The 23,671-nt window shown below is 43.6% G+C and overlaps 1 protein-coding gene across 2 annotated transcripts in view; it reads right to left on the bottom strand.

The window, feature by feature from the left end:
* Nucleotides 1–23,671, bottom strand: part of LAMC3 (laminin subunit gamma 3) — a 58,105-nt gene that overhangs the window by 1,968 nt on the left and 32,466 nt on the right. For both annotated transcript variants that reach the window (XM_070758483.1, XM_070758484.1), the window contains exons 13-27: nt 22,609–22,797; nt 20,838–21,083; nt 19,202–19,355; nt 17,754–17,896; nt 17,112–17,290; nt 15,517–15,661; nt 14,380–14,585; nt 10,727–10,803; nt 9,261–9,395; nt 6,913–7,030; nt 5,121–5,273; nt 4,542–4,644; nt 3,489–3,688; nt 1,453–1,599; nt 1,036–1,135 (exon numbers count right to left, since the gene is read on the bottom strand). In XM_070758483.1, coding sequence (XP_070614584.1) covers nt 1,036–1,135; nt 1,453–1,599; nt 3,489–3,688; nt 4,542–4,644; nt 5,121–5,273; nt 6,913–7,030; nt 9,261–9,395; nt 10,727–10,803; nt 14,380–14,585; nt 15,517–15,661; nt 17,112–17,290; nt 17,754–17,896; nt 19,202–19,355; nt 20,838–21,083; nt 22,609–22,797 — 2,295 coding nt within the window. The remainder of the gene's footprint in view (nt 1–1,035; nt 1,136–1,452; nt 1,600–3,488; nt 3,689–4,541; nt 4,645–5,120; nt 5,274–6,912; nt 7,031–9,260; nt 9,396–10,726; nt 10,804–14,379; nt 14,586–15,516; nt 15,662–17,111; nt 17,291–17,753; nt 17,897–19,201; nt 19,356–20,837; nt 21,084–22,608; nt 22,798–23,671) is intronic.

The raw sequence follows: 23,671 nt of genomic DNA, 5'->3' as shown, positions 1-23,671 counted from the left end.
CAGAGGGACACTCCCACTGTGAACAACTGATTGGTCGGATTGTAAAATAGGTTCCAAGGCAACAGAATAGAAGCTTTCGTTCCTAACACCATGGAGAATTTGTCTTTTTACAGGGTCTCAGGCGACCCCTGTGAAACGGTCATTCGACCCCCAAAGGGGTCCTGAGGGATAGTTTCTTCAATTTAGATAGATTACAAAATCTTGGCACAGAGAAACCACCGTTAGCATCATGTTCCAAGGACCTCAACTCCAAAGTGTATAAATAAAATCTTTATGGAAAGAAGATTCTGCCCTCTAGTGGAAATGACTGGAAATGCTGAAAACTCGGAACAGGTGTATTCCTTGTCAGGTAAAAGCTAAAATTCGTAGGCATATTTGTTCAGCTTTCCTTCCGATGCCTTTTAAATGTCCATTTAAAATTTTGGGTTCCTTTGTAAGCCATAAGTACCTTGAATCACGGAACAAAGCAAGCTTAGATTGGGCTAATTTTGGTTAGTTTTAGGTTTTCATATATGATTTTCATATTTGACTTCTTTTTTTATTGTATTGTATCTTTTATATAGTTGTAAGCTGCCCTGAGTTCTTCCGGATTGGGCGGCATAAAAGTCGAATTAGATAGATAGATAGATAGATAGATAGATAGATAGATAGATAGATAGAAAGAATAGATAGATAGATAGATAGATAGATAGATAGAAAGGATAGATAGAATAGATAGATAGATAGATAAAGATAGATAGATAGAAAGAAAGAATAGATAGATAGAAAGAATAGATAGATAGATAGATAGATACTTAGGTAGGTAGGTGGGTGGGTGTGTAGCTGGATAGATATATAGATAGATGGATAGGTAGATAGGTTAGGTAGGTGGGTGGGTAGATGGATAGATGGATGGATAGTAGATAGGTAGGTAGATAGATAGACAGGTAGACAGATAGACAGATAGATATAGACAGATAGATTGATAGATATAGGTAGGTAGGTAGATAGGTAGGTAGGTAGATAATTCAACGTGGCCATGAATTGAGGACTCACCTAGCTTGGAGAGTAGTTGCTTGAGAGCTTTAATGTCCACCTCCAAAGAGCGTTGGGCCGCTTGGAGGTTTTGGCCAAGCTTGTTCATCCCCATTGCAACCTTCAAAAAAGACAAGTTTTGTGTTAGCCTCCTCCAACGGTCCCTTCTCCAGATTTCTATGGAGATTCTCTGTGTACCCAGGTCATGGTTATCCCAAAATATGCTTTTTCCACCCCAAAAGGCAACTGGATTTTGTTTTTCCTCAAAGACATTTCACTCCTCACCCGAGGAGGCTTCTTCCATTCTGATGAACTGAAACCTGACTTAGAACAGAACTTCGGTCAGAACGGAGCGAAAGGTCTTCAAAGAAATAAAGTCAGAAGACACTTTTGGGACATCCCCTGTTGTGATGAACCTTGGAAAAAAGGGTGACTGACCTCCTCGGGTTTTCCAAGTTGGACCTGAAGTTCTTTGGCTTTGTCTTCCTGTCCGGATAGTTCTGCCACGGTAAGAGCCACTCGGGTGGACATTTTGCTAGTGTTCTTCCTCTCTTGCTTGGCCTGTCTTAGAACGTCTTCAGCTGCCTGCAGAACAGAAGCGTTGAAAAGAAACAGAGGGAAATGGCTGGGGAATTCTGGGAGTTGAAGTCCACACATCTTCAAACGGCCAAGGTTGAGAAACACTGATTTAGGCTTATATACTGCTTCGTGGTGTTTTTACAGCCCTGTCTGTGGTTTGCAGAATCAGCCTCTTGCTCCCCAACAATCTGGGTCCTTGTTTGACCAAGGAAGGAAGGAAGGAAGGAAGGAAGGAAGGAAGGAAGGAAGGAAGGAAGGAAGGAAGGAAGGAAGGAAGGAAGGAAGGAAGGAAGGAAGGAAGGGTAATAGCATTTAGATATGACTGTATGTATGTTTTTTATATTGGGGTTCCTTGCTTTTTAGACTTTTTAAATGTACTATTGTTATTTTAGATTCTAATTATTAGATTTGTCATTATGTATTGTTTTTATCATTGTTGTGAGCCGCCCCGAGTCTGCGGAGAGGGGCGGCATACAAATCTAATAAATAATAATAATAATAATAACAACAACAACAACAATAATAATTTAGATAGCTTCATACTGCTTTTACAGCCCTCTCTAAGTGGTTTGCAGAATCAGACTCTTGCCCCCCAACAATCTGGGTCCTTGTTTGATCCAGGAAGGAGGGAAGGAAGGAAGGAAGGAGGGAGGGAGGGAGGGAGGGAAGGAAGGAAGGAAGGAAGGAAGGAAGGAAGGAAGGAAGGAAGGAAGGAAGGAAGGGCAATAGATTTAGACAGCTTCATACTGTTTTTCCAGCCCTCTCTAAGAGGTTTACAGAATCAGCCTCTTGCCCCAATAATCTGGGTCCTCATTTGACCCACCTGGGAAGGATGGAAGGCTGAATCAACCTTGAGCTGGTGGTGAGATCTGAACTGTTGAACTACAGCTAGCAGTTAGCCAAGGAGGCTGTAGTGCTTCGCTCTAACCACTGGGCCATTCCCGTTGCTTCTCCTTGGTCCCCAAACAGCTTCCCCCCCCCCTCAGCTGTTTTTCCATTTTTCCCTTTCTAGCCAGGATTTCTTAGTGGTCTCCCATCCAAGAATTCACAAAGTCTAATTCTGCTTATTTGGAGGGTGCTGGTAGTTAAAAAAAATATTTTTATGAAATATACAAGTACAGTGGTATCTCTACCTAAGAATGCCTCTACTTAAGAACTTTTCTAGATAAGAACTGGGTGTTCAAGATTTTTTTGCCTCTTCTTAAGAACCATTTTCTATTTAAGAACTCGAGCCCGGAAAAAATTCCCAGGAAATTTGAGAGCGGCACGAAGGCCCAGCCAGTTTCCTACCATTCCCCCTGGGTTTCTCTCCCTGGCGCAGTATATGGGAGGCAGCCTCACGTCGGGTGTATGGGAGGTTTGTGCTCCTCCACACCACCTCAGAGTCCCTCTTTTTTTTTTTTAAGCGTTAAAGTTTTGGATTTTTTTGATTCCCCTCCCCTCCCCTTCTTCATTCGTCAGCGACTGTCCTCCTCCTCTTCTTCCTCCTCCTCCTCCCACCCAAATTCTGAGCTTTTATTTCATTCCTAATGGGTTTGCACGCATTACTTGCTTTTACATTGATTCCTATGGGAAAAATTGCTTCTTCTTACAAACTTTTCTACTTAAGAACCTGGTCACGGGAGGAATTAAGTTCTTTAAGTAGAGGTGCCACTGTACTGTAAAAGAGGGACCACAGAGAACCCCCCTTCCAACAGATACAATATTTATGTGCGTGCATGTGTGTCTTGGATTGGTAGAATTCCTGAGCCATCATTCAACATACTGGTGAGGGAATTCTGGAAGTCGAAATCCAGATATTTTAAAGGATGCTGGTTGGGGAATTCTGGGCATTGAAGTCCACACCTCTACCAAGATTGAGAATTGCTGATCTAGAAAGCACAACGCAGTCCTACCTTCGTGTTTTTCTTAGAGACTGATTCTCCATCACGGGCAACTTCGAAGGCCTTTGCCGAAATGGTTCTGGAATTTCCCAGGGCTCTCTGCACTTGCTTGACCTTCCTCTGGGTCTCTGCAATAATCCTGCCCCGCACTGCAACCCTCTTCCTTCTGACTGCAGCGCGGCCTTTCTGGTCTGCCATCAGGGTCTTTATACCTGCCGGCGAAAGGAGAAACCGGTCATCCTGTTTCAAGTTGGAGAAAATGACACCCCTGTGATGGTTCTCTCGCGTCCTGCACAAATAATCAGAGACTCAGAGGAAGCAGAGACTGTGGAGGGGCGAGGCAGAGACTGAGAGTGACAGTGAAAGTGAGGAGGGGTCAGGGTCAGAACAGCCAGGGCCCTCTGCACTTTCTGGAATGGGTGAGTCAGCACTTCCTGTCTTAAGTGACTCAGGGGAAGAAGAGGAGCCTCTTCTGGATGCATGGGTGCGAAGGGCATCTAAGAGACTTGAATGGTTGGCTAGGAGAAGAGTCACTCATGAGTTGTACTTCTGGGTAAGGGGTCACACCCTCAGGGTACTTAAGAGTGAGCAGACCCACACTCCAGTGCAGAGAACAACAGATTATTCTGGCTTCTAGTTTTGTGATCATTGTCTTGTATTTGTACTAGCCACAACAAATTATTTCCAGAAGATTCAAGGTCATCCTTTGTTCGGCACCAGCCGGACGTACATGAGAGGGTCATGGACGTTGAGGCAACTGGCAGGCAAGGTCTTTAACTCAAAACATTGGCTTGGGCCTGACACAGTCCTTGGAACAACTGGTTCGGTGAACGAGATTAAAATTAACATCTGCTTCACCTCAAAAATTTGCTTATAAGATTTTTCTGGTTCACAGGAAGTCCAGTTCTAGATGGTATATGTTTCTTTTTCAAAGGTTAGTTCAGATAAAGTTTTTTTTTTTTTAAAAGGAAGTTCCAGAGAGAACAGGAGGGTTCTGGGTGCGAGCTTACCCATCCAGGAGAAAATGTTCTTAAAATTAAATGGTTAGGATTAGTCTCGTCTTACCATCCAGTGTGGTCACCAAAGCCTTCGCTTCGGACACCACAGCCTTTCCATTGGCCAGGGAGGCCTCGGCCAGGGCTTGTGCATCGTTCGTTCTCTGCCATAGCTGAGAAACACAGAAAGGCAAAATCAGGCTACAAAAGTTGTAAGTGCAAACATTCGGTAAAGATGACCAATAATTATTTGACTTTGGAGCAGGCTTGGCTTGAGTTGATGCGCTAGGTCAAGCCACCCCCTTGGTTTGTGGGTGAGAATGATGTGTGTGTGTGTGAACCCAGCCAAAATGTGAATAATGCGGTTATTATAGACGCAGGGCAGTTGTACTGGGGCTGCAAATCTCGAGCACATCACCAGAGGGCAGACCAGAGTTAGTTCAAAATATGTATTTGCTACCACTTAATGGCCATTTGTGGCATTACAGAGGCCTTTTAAAAGAGTGAGTCAATCCAATAAGTCTAGGTTGACCCCAAGATCTGACCAGGAATGTCAAACATTCCTTTAGTTGATTGTTTCTTTGTATCCTGGTTTGTTGTGCCACGTTTTGTTGCCAAATAAGGGCAAATCAAGCCACTAAGCACTCACCTCTCTCAAGGGCTGAGTCTTTTGCAGCTCTGCCTTTAACTCAGTTTCTACAGCCAAGGTTTTGTTGGTTGCTAACTCGTGTTTCGTTTCAACCAGTTGTTGAATTTCCTCCGCTTCTTGGACCAGATTTCCAGCTTGCTCCACCAGAGGGCGCTGCAAGATAAGAGGTTGGGGATTGACTTAGTCGAAATTATAAACTACCCAGAATTGGGAAGATATATTTATTACTAGAATTATGACTTTTATAGGTTGCTGGAGTACTTTTTCTGGGAGGGGGGCATCTGAGCCCTCCAGGATAGCTTCTGCTCAATAAATCACCCGTGTTTAAACATTAGCCTGCTCTCCACAGGCGACCAGACTCTGCCTACAGGCAAATACACTGAATTTCATGCAATTAAAAAAACTATCTAGTGGAAAAAAGATGGAAAGATTTTCTGCCTTATTTTTGACTCATCCCACATTTAAATCAAACTAGTTGTCTATCCCCACATTTCGTGGGAAAGAAAATCCCAGAAACTTCCTTTTCCACCTCCAACTCTGGAAATTCAATAGTTGATTAAAAAAAACAACACTTTATTTTTATTTTCCAGGCTGCTTTGCACAGGGCACCATACCAAAAACTTTAGCAAAATGAAGACATTTCCTTAGACTGCGTCCAAACAACCACCGCTAAAACAACAGGGACTAACACAACGTTGTAATGCAAAAGGTTTTCATTTGCAGGAAAGATTTAGGAGGGTGTTTCTCTACTTCAGCAATTTTAACATGGGTGAAGTTCGACTCCCACAATCCTCCAGCCAACATGTTTGAGGATTTTTTTTTGGGGGGGGGGGGTTGGCAGCCAGCATGCTTAAGAAGTCTGAAGTCTGTCCTTATAAAATATGTTGGCTGGGGAATTCTGGGAACTGTAGTCCACGCATCTGAAAGCAGATTTGCTGGGGAATTCTGGGAATTCTACCACCAGCTTTCTAGGGAATTCTGGAGACTGAAGTCCACATATCTTAAAGCAGATTGGAGGGAAATTCTGGGAATTCAGCATTATAGGGAATTCTGGGAACTGAAGTCCAAGTATCTTGGGATTGGCTTGGTAATTCTGGAATTCTACCACCAGCTTTCTAGGAACTGATGTCCATACATTTTAAAGACCTTCTGCTGCATGAATCCCAGCGACCAGTTAGGTCCCACAGAGTGGGTCTTCTCCGGGTTCCGTCAACTAAACAATGCCGCTTGGCGGGACCCAGGGGAAGAGCCTTCTCTGTGGCGGCCCCGGCCCTCTGGAACCAACTCCCCTCAGATATTAGAATTGCCCCCACCCTCCTTGCCTTTCGTAACCTTCTCAAAACCCACCTCTGCCGCCAGGCATGGGGGAACTGAGATACACTTTCCCCCTAGGCCTTTAAAATTTTATGCATGGTATGTCTATATGTATGATTGGTTTTTATTATAATGGGTTTTTAATTGTTTTTAGTATTGGATTATTATTATATGCTGTCTTGTTATTGCTGTTAGCCGCCCTGAGTCTTCGGAGAGGGGCGGCATACAAATCCAATAAATAAATAAATAAAATAAAGCAGATTGGCTGGGGAATTTTGGGAATTCTACCACCAGCATTCAAAGGAATTCTGGGAACTGAAGTCCATGAATCTTAAAACTGAAATTGAGAAACACTGATTTACAAGCCCTGGAATCCAACGGCAAAAATAAGGAATATACAAAATATAATCCAACGAGAGAAAATTTGATTCCACGAACAAACCATATAGGAAAAAATAATCCTGTTATTAATGCTTACCAGCTCCAAAGTATCTGTCCGGACGAGGGTTGTGTTGCTCTGATAGCCTGAAATCAGAACCTCAGCTTCTTTTATTTGCAAGACAAGAGTTTTCTGGCTCCTTTCGATTTTCTCAGCACTGCAAGGCAAATTATCAACTCATTTAAATGGGGGGGGGGGGGGGAGTTTGGTCTCTGTGGGACATCACAGATATCTTTGTATTTAACAAAAAATCAAAACTTGCAAGGAAATGAGTTTTAGGATAGAAAGAGCGGAATTTATCGTTCTTCAGGCAGCATTGTGTTGGTTATGACCTTTAAAGCCCTACATGGCATTGGGCCAGAATACATCCAGAACCGCCTTCTACTGTATGAATCCCAGTGGCCAATAACGTCCCACAGAGTTGGCCTTCTCCGGGTCCTGTTGACCAAACGATGTCATTTGGCAGGCCCCATGGGAACAGCCTTCTCTGTGGCGGCCCCGGCCCTCTGGAATCAACTCCCCCCAGAGATTAGAACTGCCCCCACCCTCCTTGTCTTTCGCAAATTACTCAAGACCCACCTTTGTCGCCAGGCATGGGGGAGTTAGGATATTCCTTCCCCTAGGCCATTACAAGTTATGTATGGTATGTTTGTGTGTATGTTTGGTTTTTATAATAAGGGTTTTTAGTTGTTTTATTAAATTGGATTGTTACATGTTGTTTTTTTATCATTGTTGTTAGCCGCCCCGAGTCTGCGGAGAGGGGCGGCATACAAATCCAATAAATAATAATAATAATAATAATAATAATAATAATAATAATAATAATTGTCTTTGCTCGTTTTATTTTAACACAGTGGCTGAGGATTTCTGGGAGTTGTAGTTCACAATGCTTAAAGTTGCATGCTGGCTAGGGAATTCTGGGAGTTGAAGTCCGCCCATCTTAAAGTGTAAAGGATAGGTGATAGCTTCCCCCCCCAAGACTCAAAGAAGCTCTACCAATAAATGCCCCGTTTACCATGCTTAACCTGTTGCCTTGGCAACCTAAGCAATCTCAATTTTTCTGATCTTAAATTCACTTTAATCTAATTTAATTTAGGTTGCCTTAATTAGGAAAGCCTTACGCAAATCTCCAAACATGGCCGAGGCAGCCTTAGAGAAAACACATCGCAACTTTAAGCAGAAATGTTTTCTTCCGGTTGATCACATCATTTTTGAAAGCCCTTCTGGGCATCTAGTGTCCGGGAGTTCCACGGTTTAACAAGCGAAGCTCCGACGCTCAGTTTTTGGTTTGGTTTCTCACGCAAGAGAGGAGGAACACACGTTTTTAGGGGCGGTCACACTCATCTTAATCCTGTTTAGGACTTTGAAAAACCCAAGTGGGATTCCTCAGAACTGGGGTTAGCAACAACAACAACAACAACAATAAAAACCGTAAACACCCAAAGAACTACGAAGGTCCTAGCTGGAAGCCCTCCATTCAATTCTGGAGCCAACCGGAAGTCCAGTTCCTCCACCATAGAGTCCCCTCCTAGCATGGCATCAGTAGTGGGTTGCATCTGGCACGGCTGGGATCAGGGTTCCGGTAGCAGCAATTGAGATTCATAGTGGTCCGTAAGTGCAACCCCTGCCTACAGAAGCGTCCTTTTTTTCTCTACCTGTGCTAACCGAACGCCCTATGAATTGCAGAGTCGATCGGTGACTGAGAGCCGCAGCAAATGGATTTTTTAATTTTTTTTAGTTTATTTTTTTAATTTTTTATTGATTTTATTTAACATACAAACATTTAAACACCATACAAACAACATTGAACATTTACAATTCCCTATATACATAAAAAGTTAATCTTTTACAATTCTATTTACTATGGATTTTTTTTTAAAATTTCCACCCAATTGTACAATTTCTCCCACACTCTGTAATAGTCCTTGTTTTGTTGATTTTGCATTTCATATGTTAATTTGCTAAATTTGGCGCAGTCTAACATTTTTTAAATCACCATTTCTTCTTTTGGAGTCTCTTCTTGCTTCCATACTTGTGCAAAAGCCAATCTTGCAGATGTAAGTATGTGGTTTATTAAATAATAATTTTCTTTACTATGTTTGCCTCTAATTATTCCTAGTAAGTACATTTCTGGTTTCATCTCTAGTTTATCATCCAATATTTCCTCCATCCATGTCTGAATTTGGGTCCAGAATTTTTTTGCTTCCGTACATCGCTACCAAAGGGATGAATGACCCACAATTGGCTCCAGAGCTGCAGGTGGCTGACCCTTGACCCTTGCTGGAGACATTAAATGGGCTCTTTCTACACTCCGTGGGCTACCAACGCAGCAGACCCATGGGGCACAGCCTAACAGCATGTCACTGCCTCGAGCCCCACCGACTCACCTCTCGTCCACCTCTCGCCGGAACTCCTGCATCCTGCTGACGTTTGCAATATTTCGCAGGAGACCATAACTCGAGTTGGATGCCTGGATGGCTTTTTTAGCTAGGTCTTCCACCAAGGATGCAATTTCAACATGCCTGCAAAGAGGGGAACCCCCCCCAAAAAAACTGGTGACTTTGGTGGTGTACCTCTCCCAGCCTAAATATTTGCCCAAATCGGTCCGTGTTAAGGAGTGGGCAGAGTGACCCCTGAGTTAGCAAGGGTGCACATAAGCAAAGGAAATGTGAAATTCTAGCAAATATCCAGCAGAAAGTGATAGTTCAGTCATACAAAGCAGATACATTAAAGTGTATAAAATAGTATTTTTAAATGCTTGGCGGGGCCAAGGGGAAGAGCCTTCTCTGTGGGTGCCCCGGCCCTCTGGAATCAGCTCCCCCCAGAGATTTGCACTGCGCCTTTCACAAGAGTCTTAAGACTCACTTAGGTCACCAGCCTTGGGGCAATTAGGTCTTGGCCTCCTGGCCAATAAATGTGATGTATGGCTGGGATCTGAATTTGTATGACTGATATTTAATATATTGGGATTTTAGGTTGTGTAGTTTTAATTACTGTAATTAGATTTGTCTTTTACATTATATGATGTAAGCCGCCCCAAGTCAAATTTACATACATACAAATCTAATAAATAAATAAATAAATTTACTTTAGCAAATATTGTAGTCAAGTTATACAGTCCACTCATACACAGTCAAATCAGTCAATAACTTTCAATACATTAACAATATTACAAGCCTTTCTTGTACAACTTGCAAATACATAAATTATTACCGAACACACAGTTCTTACTACAGCAGTCACAATGAATCAGCAATACCAAACAGAGAAATGACAGAGACACACACAGAGAGAACCACGATTATGGCTCCCTCTTGTGGCAATCTCCAATACTAACTCTTAAAGCTAAAGTGCTTCAATACGTACAAGCCTTCATGGTTAGCTTGTTTATATATTACCAGACACCAAACGATTATGTACATACTACTAACATTCTGGAGAGAAAATCCTAATCTCATATTTTTGCCTTTCTATCTATAGCCTCCCTGGCTGCCCTCCCTCCCTTCTCCATCTGCAAAAGCCCCCTCCCCCCACAAGACGGACATACCCCAGGCTTGAATGGGAAGGTGAGAAGGTGGTGCAGTGGTTAGAGTGGGAGAAATGTCCCTCAAACCTTCCTGCTTGAAGAGAAATTTCTCCATCAATTCTGGTTTGCAAAATGGAAACGCTAGAAGGAACACACTGGATTCTCTCTTTCAGGAAGGTTTGAGCGGACTTTAAATGGAATGTTGCAAGTCCAGGATTATGAATTTAAACCATTACAGATACTCATTCGATTTGAATTAGTGGACTCAAATTAAGTCAGTCTGTACAGGGTTGGGGCAATTTGCATTACGGCAGCATGTAAACTTACCTGCGGGCTAAGGCATTGGATTGGATCGCATGGCGGCTCCAGTTTGTAGACTGATAAGAAATCTCAGAAGAAAAATCCTAGCAGGTGGAAAGAGAAAAAAGGAAGAAAGGAAGGAAAAACAATAAGCTCATTAGCAAAGCCAAGAAGGTACTCTTTGAAAACTACAAACTGAATTCAAGATTTAAGACAAGATGTTTCTGAAATGAACAACGTTGTTCTCTGCAACTAAGGCGGGGCATGCCTCACCCTTAAATATATGTGAGGACGTGACCCAAAAGCCAGCAGTACTACTCATGGGTCAATCTCCTCTTAGTCAACCATTCGTGCCTCCTAGATGTCCTTTGAACTCTGGCATCCATGGTTGCTCTGACCCTGACCTCTCATCTACTTCACTGTCAATCCCAGGAACACAGGATGTCTGATTATTTGTGCAGGACGTGAGTGAGCAACAACAGGTTTATTCTTTGCTTATTTATTACCAAATAAGTAGACTTCAAAACTGAGAGCTGTAGCAGTGGGAGGACAGTTGAGTATTTCTTTTTCTAAATCTACTTGTTTGTAAAAGTACATTAAGCACTTTTCTGTTTAACATAATAGTTATTTGAGGGTTATTGTGGGCTCCTTCCTCCCCCCCAAAATTTCTCCCTCCCTTATTTTATTTTTCCCTGCTTATAAAATTTTATTTCTCATACTTTGAAGGGGCAGATAAGAGACTTTTTAAAGGATATGTTATCAAACAGGTATTCCTTGACTTACAACTACAGTTGCATCCAGGATTTCCACTGCTAAGCAAGCTGGTGGTTAATTGCATGTGATTGCATGTAAACCTCCACTGATAAAGCATGTCTCATGATTTCTGGTAGCAAGCTGTTCCACTGACTATTTTTTCTCAATTAACCAACATGTTGGTTGCCCACTGCCTAAATTTTGATCACATAACTGTGAGCAGCTACAACAGTCATAACTGCCAGGATCGGTTATAACAAAAGCACTTTTTTCAGTACTATCGTAACTTCAAAAAGTCACTAAATGAGTATTTACCGTAATTTTTTGGTGTATAAGATGCACCCTTTTCCTCCTTAAAAGAGGCTGATAATTTGGGTACTCTGAAGGTAGCTTTTTTTAATTCCAGCCCTAACTGCCTGCTAATGGTTTTCCCAGTTCTTACCTTGCAGGTTTTTCCATTGTTACTCTCTGCAAATAATGTTTTTCAAGCCCTAAGCCTTTGCAGGGTTTTTTCCATTGCTCTACTTGCTCTGAATGTTTCTTTCCAGGTGCTAATGATGTTCCCAGCTCTTACTGGCTTGCAAGCTCTTTCACTGTTACTCTCTCCAAATAAAGTTTTTTTAAAGCCCTAACCAGGGGATAAATTAACGCGTTGAAGCTGACCAACTACTGTACTACGGTATGTCCTTTATTGGGCAGCTATTTTCTGCCCACTAGGTGGTGCCATTTAGCAAACTTTGGTCCAGTTGGAAAAACTAGTTACTACCCTATCCTTTATTATAAATTAGATGTTGAGAATAATCTGAAGATACACGGAGCTTCCTGAAATAAAAGTGAATAAATTGCTTTTTTTATTTGGGGACAGAAATAAGGAAATGGGCATCCACAAAGAGATTGTCCATAATTCTTTTTAAAACAACGTATAATGGTCGTGGGAAACCAACTATGGTTAAATAACTAAGTTGTTCTCGTTTGCGACTGCCACCGAAAGACAAATGAGCAACTTACATGTTAATCGCTTTCATTTGGCACCGAGTGGCCACGGCACATAAATAAACAAGTGTGCACTCGTAATTTACAGCAGGCACCGGGAGCCAATTTCACAGGAGTAAACACATGCAAATGATTGACAATTGGCTTTGCAAGTCAATTACAAATAAACAAACAAACATTTGCAACTGGCATTGGAAAGCCACTTGCAAAAGGGGGATGGATAAATAGAGCCAGAGAAATAGACAGATAGAGATATGTCAGATGGATGGACGGATAGATGGATGGATAGATACAGACAGACAGAGAGATAGAAAGAAGGTATATAGCTAGATAGCTAGAGAGAAATAGATAGATAGACAGACAGACAGACAGACAGACAGACAGATAGACAGACAGATAGGGATGGATGGATGGATGGATGGGTAGATGGATGGATAGATAGACACAGACAGAGATAGAAAGAAGGTATATAGATAGCTAGACAGAGATAGACTGACAGACAGACAGACAGACAGACAGATAGATAGATAGATATGGATGGATGAATAGGTAGATACAGACAGACAGACAGACAGAGAGATAGAGAGATAGAAAGCAGGTATATAGGATAGGGATGGATGGATGGATGGATGGATGGAGATTAGAGAAAGTTATCAGAGGGCTGGATGGATGGATAGACACAGTCAGACAGACAGAAAGAAGGTAAATAGTTAGATACCTAGACAGACAGACAAACAGATGATGATAGACAGATAAGGATAGACAGACAGACAGACAGACAGATAGACAGAAAGAAAGAAAGGTAGATAGGTAAGTAGATAGATAGATGGTTGGATGTAATTCAGGAAAGACTTCATGAACTCCATCTGTATAGTCTGAAGGACAGAAGGGAAAGGGGGGGACATGATCAAAACATCTAAATATGTGAAAAGAGTTAAATAAGGTTCAGGAGGGAAGTGTTTTAATAGGAAAGTGAACACAAGAACAAGGGGGCACAATCTGAGGTGAGTTGGGGGAAAGGTCAGAAGCAACAGGAGAAAATATTATTTCACTGAAAGAGTAGTAGATCCTTGTTGTGTTGTTGTTGTTGTTGCTGTTGTGTTTCGAAGGGAAGGGACTTCATTTATCAGGGCTCGGTCTGTTTCCTTGCTAGCAGGAATTTATTCCATCCATTAAAGTTGTTTTGAAGGACTCATTAGTTTGGGCAGATGCCTGTGCTTTCCCAAATTAGATGAGGATACTTTGGAAACTCGGAGAACGAGACCTGAAATCCATCCAGCTGGCTTTCCCGACGGCAGGAAAAAAATATGGCAAACTTCCCAGCGTTCGTTATGAAATTATCGCGTCGGATATCGGAATTGAGCTTTCAATCGGCCCCAGCTCTCTGCTGGAACACTGCTTAGAAATTTAGATCAATTATTGTCGCTCCAGTGTCAACCATCCTCTTCTTGTGGCTAAAACAACTTACCATAAGTCACGTTGTTGAATGGCCTTATGGACATTTGTGTACTGATATTTGAAAATATTTATAGCTCAGGGTTTGATGTGGGTCCTTGATGGGTCCCATTGGGATTGGGTGAATAAATTACATTAAACTAAACTCTGAGCTTGGTAGGTTTTTTTGCAGATGTTTCATGACCCAAACTAGATAACATCATCAGTGCTAGAGGGGGAGAGGAGGAAGAGCAGGAGGAGGAGGAAGAAGAAGAAAAACCTTCTTCTTCTTCTTCTTCTTCTTCTTCTTCTTCTTCTTCTTCTTCTTCTTCTTCTTCTTCTTCTTCTATTTCCTCTCCTCCTTCTCCTCCTCCTCTTTCTTTGTCTTCCTCTCCTCCTCCTCCTCCTCATCACCATCACCACCATCACCACCATCACCACCACCACCGTCGTCATCATCATCATCATCATCATCATCATTATTATTAAATATTGGGTACCGTGCTCTCCAGGATCTCAGTGGCCAGCTGGATGTCCTCATGGGTGGCCCGTAGGGTGGAAGAGAGGTCGGAAAGGAGGCCGCACACTTTGGTAGCCCGTTGACCGTCACAAGCGATGGTTCTGCTGGTGTTGCTCAGCCGATGGTGGGCATCTTCCACTAAGTCTTTCAGATCCGTCATTTTCTCCAAGAAAGCAGCTTTGGCACCTGGGACATTTGGGGTGGAACTCAGATGAATAGAGTTGGAAGGGACCTTTAAGGTGATCTAGTCCAACCCCCAGTTCCATGGATTGATTCAGGAGTGAGTCCCAAATTACTCTGTGGACATGGCTGGGTGGGAGGGGGTTTGGCAATCATGTGACTGGGTGGGAATGGCTTTGAGGTCATGTGTGTTAATGCTATGTACATAACTAGTTGGGTTTGGCAATATATAACAGAAACCAACAATGTATGTTTACACGTATTGGAACACTATTGCTTTAACAGTTAGTGTTAAGGATGGCCACAAGGGGGAGCTAGAAGCATCTCTCTCTCTTTCTCTCTCTTTCCCTCCCTCTCTCATTATTCTCTTCCCTATTCTCTGCTAGTTTGTATTTGTGACTATGCTGTAGAACTATGTGTTCAAAGGATGGTTTAATGTATCTGTAAACTGAACAAGCAAGGCTTACAGTATAGAGAGTTATTGACTGATGTAATTGTGCATGACTAGGATTGTTCCTGATTAAGATATTTGCCAAAGTAAATAATATTTAATATACTGAATGTATCCGGGATTGTATTACTGAATTATTTACTAATATCTCTGAGCTACCAGCTGGATATCTGCATGGCCTCCACGTTTCTTCCGTGTTTGTGTATCTTTGACTACTCAGAGATTACTCTGCACCCTCCTTAACAATGTGGCTGGGTGGTAGTTGATGGGTGGTCACCTGACTGGGTGGGCGTGGCCAACTTGACATCACTCCCGTCAAGGGTTAGGGTTAGGGTGCCTCGTCCGTGTCTCTAAAGCGGGACCCTGAGAAAGCGGACAAAGAAAGAGCCAATACAGGGGAGTCCCTGTCAAGAACCACCTCTGTGTGTAGTGTTTCCATCGATCTCCTCTTTGTCATAAGATGATCCCCCTTCCATTATTTTTTACCTTCCCACAGGTATGGATGCTGAAGGTGGTCTCCACGTGAGCTTTCGTCCAACAGCGCATAATGATATTCGCCTTTGGATCGGTCACAGCTGGACTGATGGAACCACGTTTCCATTTTGGCCAGTTTGTCCTTCAGTCTCTCTGCCTGCACACGAAAGAAGTCCATGTAAGTTTGACTGGGAGAAAAACACTAAATGGAGCTGGAAGGGACCTTGGGGGTCTTCTAGTCTGACCCCCTGCTATTATATTCTGGCTAAGTGGCTCTTCTTAAAAACCTTCAGTGATGGAGCGTTAAGAAGAGTGAAGAATTTAGAAGAAGAAGCCATGCAGCCAGTCCTCAGTTAAAGACCACTCATTCAGCCACATAGGATGGCTGAAAGAAGAGGACCTAGGGCAGGCTCTCATATTTGTGGCCATCACAGTGTCTGACAGGTCATGTGGTTTTGATGCACCACAACTGACTCTTAATTATGTCAGTCACGTGTCCCACCACTTGTAGCCCATCTTGCCAGCTTCTGATAGGCAAAGTCACCGAGGGAGCCAAATTCACGAAATAAACCTGCTACAGTGGTACCTCATGATACGAACTTAATTGGTTCCCTTTTCGTTCTTAAAAAGACACCCTTTCAGTGCTTGCAAATACGCTCTTCTCCTAGATATTTAAATAGAGTTTTTCCCCCCTCCAAGAAGCCCCTCCCTTTTCTTTCTTAAAAAAAGGAGGGGGGAAAAAAACCCCTTCATCTTAGCAGCAGCGGCTTGGGTTCATAAGGTGAAAATAGTTCGGAAGAAGAGGCAAAAAAATCTTAAACACCGGGTTCGTATCTTGAAAAGTTCGTTAGAAGAGGCGTTCGTAAGATGAGGTACCACTGTACTTCCAAATTCCTGCCTTGTCTCAAGATCTAGAATGGACAGCTAATATCAAAAGCATCATCAAAAAAGCACAAGAAAGAATGTTCTTCCTGTGCCAACTCAAGAAGCTCTGAGAGCCTATGCACCAAAGACAAATTCCTTGTGTGTCCTATCGCACTTGGCCAATAAAGGACTCTACCCTATCCTAATTATTCTATTCTGTTCTGTTCTACTCTACCCTTGTATTCCACTTTCTATTCCACATTCTATTCTATTCTATTCTATTTTCTATTCTATTCCATTCTATTCCCTTCCATTCCATTCCACCCCACTCTACTCTTCTATTCCACTTTCTATTCTATTCTATTCTATTCTATTCTATTCTATTCTATTCTACTCTATTCTATATTTTATTCTACTCTTTATATTGTATTCTACTCTACTCTATCTATTCCATATTCTACTATATTCTATTCTATTCTATTCTATTCCATTCCACCCCACTCTACTCTTCTATTCCACTTTCTATTCCACTTCCTACCCTACCCTATCCTACCCTATCCTATCCCATCCTATTCCACTATCCTATCCTATCCTATCCTATCCTAGGCTGATTGATCTACTGTTACAGGGACCGAAAGGCTGATCAACGCCGACCGCTGACATTTCCAGGCCGATTGAGTGAGAACATTTAACCCATCTGACTGAAAGGCTTACGAAGTGGGCTGATCAAAGCGGAATCCTACCTCCTCTTTCACAAGGCTGTAGCAGAGGGGGCACAGCTGACAGTTCTCACTTTCCGGGTCAAAGTAGTAGTTCACGTCACACTGGTCGCACTTGTTACCCACAAAGCCCTTCTTACACACACAAGAGCTGTTGTCGTGGCACTGGAGGGAAACCGAACCAATCTGGGAACAGTTGCAGACTGGAAAGAAAGGAAAACATTCATCTTCAGTGGGGACCAAAGAATGGAGAAATAACAGAGTCAGAAGGGTCCTTGGAGGTCTTCTAGTCCAACCCCCTATATTCAAACAGGAAACCCTATATATAATTTCAGATTGTCCAATAACTTCTTGAAAGCCTCCAGTGTCGGAGCACCCACAACTTCTGGAGGCAAGCTGTTCCACTGATTAATTGTTCTAATTGTCAGGAAATTTCTCCTTAGTTCTGAGTTGCTTCTCTCCTTGTTTAGTTTCCCCCCATTGCTTCTTGTTCTACCCTCAGATGCTTTGGAGAATAGCTTGACTCCCTCTTCTTTGGGGTCGCCCCTGAGATATTGGAAGACTGATCATAGGTAGGAAGAGCCTCATCTGAAGCCCATTCAGGGGTCTCCAACCTTCTCCCATGATGGGTCCGTGAAGTCCCTTGAGAAGGGAAGTGGAGCCTACCTTGGCAGCCTTGGGAAGAGAATCCAAAGAACTCATTCTGGCACTGATCACATGATAGTCCGGCCACACCTGGATGGCAGATGCATTGCCCTGTGATGGGGTGACAGATGTTGCTCTGGGCTCCTTTCGGGTTGCACTGACAACTTGGGGGAGAGAGAGAGAGAAAGAGAGAAAGAAAGAAAGAAAGAAAGAAAGAAAGAAAGAAAGAGAGAGCAACAGAGAGAAAGAGAGAGAAAGAGAGAGAGAAAGAGAGAAAGAAAGAAAGAGAGAGCAACAGAGAGAAAGAGAGAGAAAGAGAGAAAGAAAGAGAGAGCGACAGAGAGAGAGAGAGGGAAAGAGGGAAAGAGAGAGAGAAAGACAAAAAGAAAGAGAGAAAGAAAGAGAGAGCAACAGAGAGAAAGAGAGAGAAAGAGAGAAAGAAAGAGAGAGCAACAGAGAGAGAGAGATAAAGAAAGAGAGAGAGAGAGAGAGAGAGAGAGAGAGAAAAAGAAAGAAAGAAAGAGAAAGAGAGAGCAACAGAGAGAAAGAGAGAGAGAAAGAGAAAGAAAGAAAGAAAGAGAGAAAGAAAGAGAAAGAAAGCGAGAGCAACAGAGAGAAAGAGAGAGAAAGAGAAAGTGAGAGCGACACAGAGAGAGCGACACACACACACACAGAGAGAGAGAGAGAGAGAGAGAGAGAGAGAGGACATGTTTTGTTTAATCTTCTTGGATGGGAGCTTCCCTAGTTGCCAAGTGTCATCTAGAGCTTCTTTCTTTAACTGGGCAACTTTAAGAGGTGTGAACTTTGTTAGGGTTAGGGTGTGCATTCATTGGTGCAGTGGACAGAGTGCAGTCCTACAAGCTATACTTCCGCTGATCACCGGCTGCCAGCAGTTTGGCGGATCGAATCTCACCTGGCTCAAGGTTGACTCAGGCAGAATTCATTTCTCTTAGATCAGGGTTTCTCAGCCAAGATGTGTAGACTTCAACTCCCACAATTCCACAGCCAGCAAGGAGAATCCTGGGAGATGAAGTCCACCCATCTTAAAGTTGCTAAGGTTGAAAAACCTCTAGAGAACCAAGGTGTAATCCCAATGCATCACCCCCCCCCCAAAACACACCGCCCATTTGAAGGAAGCTGGGTTTTGTACCCCCCTTCTACCTTTTCTGGAACCTTCTCCACTTTCCAGAAAAGGCCGGGGTGGCACAGTGGTTAGAGGGCAGCATTGCAGGCTCCTTCAGCTAACTGCTAGCTGTAGTTCAGCGGTTCAAATCTCACCACCGACTCCAAGTTGACTCAGCCTTCCGTCCTTCCGAGGTGGGTCAAACGAGGACCCAGATTGTCGGGGGGCAAGAGGCTGATTCTGTAAACCGCCCAGAGAGGGCTGGAACAGCACCATGAAGTGGTATATAAGTCTCAATGCTCTTGCTATTCTCCCCCTTCTCCTTCCTCAATCCCTCATCGGTTACCTTCTGCACCCCACCCCTGGCTGTAGATCAAAATAGCCTTCCAGGCAATGGGTGCATTCTCGTCCGGTTACATTTGGGAGGCAGCGACACTGACCCGAAACTGGATCACAAGTTTTTGGTCCATGAGTAGAGCCATCAGGGTTACAGTTGCATGCTAGGAAGAAAGAGAGAGAGAGGGAAAAAAGAATGTGAGAAAGAAGGAGGAATCACAGGACACTGAAATGCAACCAACTGGCTAAAAAACCCTAGTCCAATCAGAATAGAGCTGGAAAGGACCCTTGGAGGTCTTCTAGTCCAACCCCTTGCTAAGGCAGGAAACCCTATACCAGTGCTGGCAAACCCATGGCATTGGTGTCAGAGGTGTCACACAGAGCCATATCTGCTGGCACACGAGCTATTTATTTATTTGTCTGTCTGTCTGTCTGTCTGTCTGTCTGTCTGTCTGTCTGTCTGTCTGTCTGTCTATCTATCTATGACGGTCTTGGTATATTCGGGTTTCTTCCCGTGTAGGATTTGGAAATTTCTGGCGACGTTTCGACGAGGTCCCACTCGTCATCTTCAGGCTGGTGTTTCTGTCCTTGTTCTAGGGCGAACACAGCGAGACCTCAGCTGCCTTCCTTCTATAAATACTGGTGGCTGGGTGTGGTTTTTAGAAGTATTTATAGAAGGAAGGCAGCTCAGGTCTCGCTGTGTTCGCCCTAGAACAAGGACAGAAACACCAGATAAAATACAGAAAATAGTATAAGGGCAGACTAGATGGACCATGGGGTCTTTTTCTGCCGTCAGACTTCTATGTTTCTATGACCTCGTCGAAACGTCGCCAGAAATTTCCAAATCCTACACAGGAAGAAACCCGAATATACCAAGACCGTCATACCTGTACCCGTGAAAATCTACGAAAACAACAATCTATCTATCTATCTATCTATCTATCTATCTATCTATCTATCTATCTATCTATCTATCTATCTATCTATTTTGTCCAATACACAATAATACACAATGAAGGTAATAGAGGACACCTTCGAGGAAATAGAATTAGAGAAAGAATAGAAGAGATAGTATAGGATAAAAAAAATCAATGAGAGAATAGAAGAAAGATAGAGGGATAGAAGAGAAGATATATGGGATATAGGAGAGACAATAGGACAGGGGTCGGAAGGCACTTGAGTGCACTTATGCACGCCCCTTACTGACCTCTTAGGAATCTGGAGAGGTCAACCGTGGACAGTCTGTTGCCCTAGCTCAGCTCCAATGTGCATGTGTGGGCCAGCCAGCTGATTTTTGGCTCTCACAGAGGCTCTGGGAGGGCGTTTTTTGCTTCCAGAGAACCTCCAGGGGGGTGGGAGAGGGTGTTTTTACCCTCCCCTGGCTCCAGAGAAGCCTTTGGAGCCTGGGGGGGGGGAGAAACACAAGCCTACTGGGCCTGGCAAAAGTTGGGAAACAGGATGTTTCCAGCCTCCGGAGGGCCTCTGGGGGACGGGGGAAGCTGTTTTTGCCCTCCCAAGGCATTGAATTATGGGTGTGAGCACTCAATAACGCCCTAACTGCCCTATACCATTTCAGACAAATGCTTGTCCAATTTCTTGTTATCCAGTGAGGGAGCACCCACAACCTCTGTAGACGGGGTACTCACCCACACACTTGGCGGCTGGGTTGGCAGCCAAAGGATTTCCATAGAAGCCCTCCTGGCACCTCTCGCAATGCTTCCCGGCAGTGTTGTACAAGCAGCGTAGACAATGGCCGGTGAAAGTGTCGCAATTGCCCACTGCGTTGGGGTCGGTGTTGCCCCGGCAATCACAGCTCTTGCAAGGGTGCAGCGATCCGTTCCTCCCCAGGGGGTCTCCAAAGAAACCGTCGTCACATAATTCACAAAGGCGACCTGAGAAACGCGAATAATGCATGACAAATGAGGATGAGGATGGTAATGATGATGATGAATCAGAATACTTTATGGGCCAGGTGTGATCGGACCCACAAGGAATTTATCTCCGGTGTACATACAAAGCAACAGAGTAATAATAATTAGAATAGCAATAAACTTGCTGTATTTTTCAAAGTATAAGACACACCTTAGTTTTTGGGGAGGAAAATAGGGGGCAAAAATCTGCCTACCAGGTGCTGTGGTTAGCTCTGGCCCAGCTCCTGCCCCAAGGAGTGTGGAGGTGGAGGTGGGGGAGACATCCATATGCCACAGGCCTGTTTTGCTCCCAGTGGAGTCTGCCGGCGAAGGCTCCTCTGACGAGGGAAGCGTGAGTGACAGGGAAGGGGGGAGTTTGGCAGACAGCCCAGGAGGAGATCAATCATCCTTATCATCCCTGGATACTGAACAAGAACTTATGACGGACCCACACATGTGTAGAGTGATGCATAGGAGAGAACAACTGAAGGATTGTTACAGGAGATAAGTGAGGCCACCTGTGGTTGGGTGGGGCTGCTGTAATTAGTGCTACAGATAAAAAGAGCAGCGTGCTGATTTAGCCTCGTGGAAGTTTATCTGATTCATAGCTTCGTCAAGATCGTGGTTTGCTGTTTCCCTGTTCAAGACTGTGTGTGGAATTTCTGGACTTTGGAATTGGACTCAATTTCCCAGTTACTGGGTGAGAAATTGGATTGCATTTACCCTGTGCCTTGTGTGTACCAGAAAATCCCTTTGGCATTTAAAAAGGGTGTTTTTTCTGCTTTTCTGTGGATAAAGAACTTTTGTTTTCCTTCTATCGTGTGGTGTGTGTCTTTTTGGACTAATTATGCTGTAATTATGGGCGGTTGGGACACGCCAGCAGAACACCAGGTATTCATCTGGCTAGCGTCCTTAGTCTGGTAAGCTTCATCACATTATTTTATCTCCTGGTTAGGAGAGGGTAACAGTGAAAGAGCTTGCAAGCCGGTAAGAGCTGGGAACATTGTTAGCACATCATTGGGGCTGGAAAAAATTGTTCAGAGCAAGTAGAACAATGGAAAAACCCCTGCAAAGATTTAGGGCTGGAAAAACATTCTTTGGAGAGAGTAACAATGAAAGAGCCTGCAAGATAAGAGCTGGAAAGATCGTTAGCACCTTGTTAGAGTTGGAAAGAAACTTATTCAGAGCAAGTAGAACAATGAAAAAAAGTCTGCGAAGACTAAGGACTGGAAAAACATTATTCGGAAAGAGTAACAATGAAAGAACTTGCAACGTAAGAGCTGGGAAGATCATTAGCACCTAGTTGGGGGTGGAAAAAAAACTTCGAAAAAGCTACATTCGGAGTACAAAATGCACTCAAATTTCCAGCCTCTTTTAGGGGGGGAAAAGGACATCTTATATTCCGAAAAATACGATATATATTTTCCCTCGGTGAGCATTGTATTTGGGCCAGGGTTGCTTGGCATTTGAGACTGTGGGCTGGGAGCTCTAGTGTGGGGTCACCCACCTCTCTGTCCTAGGGGACAGTGTGTGCAGACCACTTCTTTGCTGTCCAGCATGGTTGCGCAAGGCCCTTGACCCGGACACGGGCAAGGTTGGCAGTCCTCAGGCTGCCCAAGGAAAGCATTGCCGTAGAACCCCACAATACATCGCTCACAAGCAGGCCCTTCGGTGTTGTGTAGACATTGGCAGATGCCTGTGGAAGGGAGAGGAGGGAGAGGAGGGAAGGAACAGAGACAAGGAAACCTTAGAAAGCGTGTGATAGCATGCATACGTGTGCATGCGCCCAACCCCCCCACTGTGTCCCGTATTTGCGCACTGTGGATGCACATAGGTCTCACTGAAGCTTCCAGACTTCTTGTAGGCCTGTTGGGCTGTTTTTAGCTCTTCTCAGGGTTCAGAAAAACCTCCTGGAGTCTGCGGAGAGCAAAAAATAGCCAAGAGGGCCAACCGGAACAAATTTTCGGTTGGCCCATTGAGCCATTTTTTGCCGTTTGTGTTGAGAGAAAGTTGATCCAATGAAATGACTGTTCTTATGGTTTGGGAGTTTTTAATTTTGATTTATTGGATTTAAGATGTAGTATATTGTTTTATTGTATGTTGTGAGCTGCCCCAAGTCCTGAGAGAGGGGCGGCATAAAAGTCCAATAAATAAATAAATAAAATAAAATAATGTCGCTTTAGAGATGTTTTTCCCAACCTTGGCCACTTGAAGATATTTGGACTTCAACTCCCAGATTCAATTCAGTTCAATTTATTAGATTTGTATGCCGCCCCTCTCCGAAGGCTCGGGGCAGCTCACAACAACAATAAAAGCAGTATAACAATGGAACAAATCTAATAGCAATGCTGGCTGTGGAATTCTGGTAGTTGAAGTCCAAATATCTTCAAGTGGCCAAGGTTGGGAAACACTGCTTTAGAGAACAGTCAGATCAGAGTACTGAAGGTGCTTTTTTCAAGAGCCAACTTAACGTTCTGGTTTTCAGAAGCAACGTGAGAAAATATTATTTCACTGAAAGAGGAGTAGATGCTTGGAACGAACTTCCAGCAGCTGTGGGAATTCAGCAACTG

The sequence above is a fragment of the Erythrolamprus reginae genome, chromosome 8 (genome assembly GCF_031021105.1).
Source record: "Erythrolamprus reginae isolate rEryReg1 chromosome 8, rEryReg1.hap1, whole genome shotgun sequence".
NCBI lineage: Eukaryota > Metazoa > Chordata > Lepidosauria > Squamata > Dipsadidae > Erythrolamprus > Erythrolamprus reginae.
The sequence above is the reverse complement of the archived record's forward strand: the minus strand, read 5'-3'. Positions and strand labels throughout refer to the sequence as shown.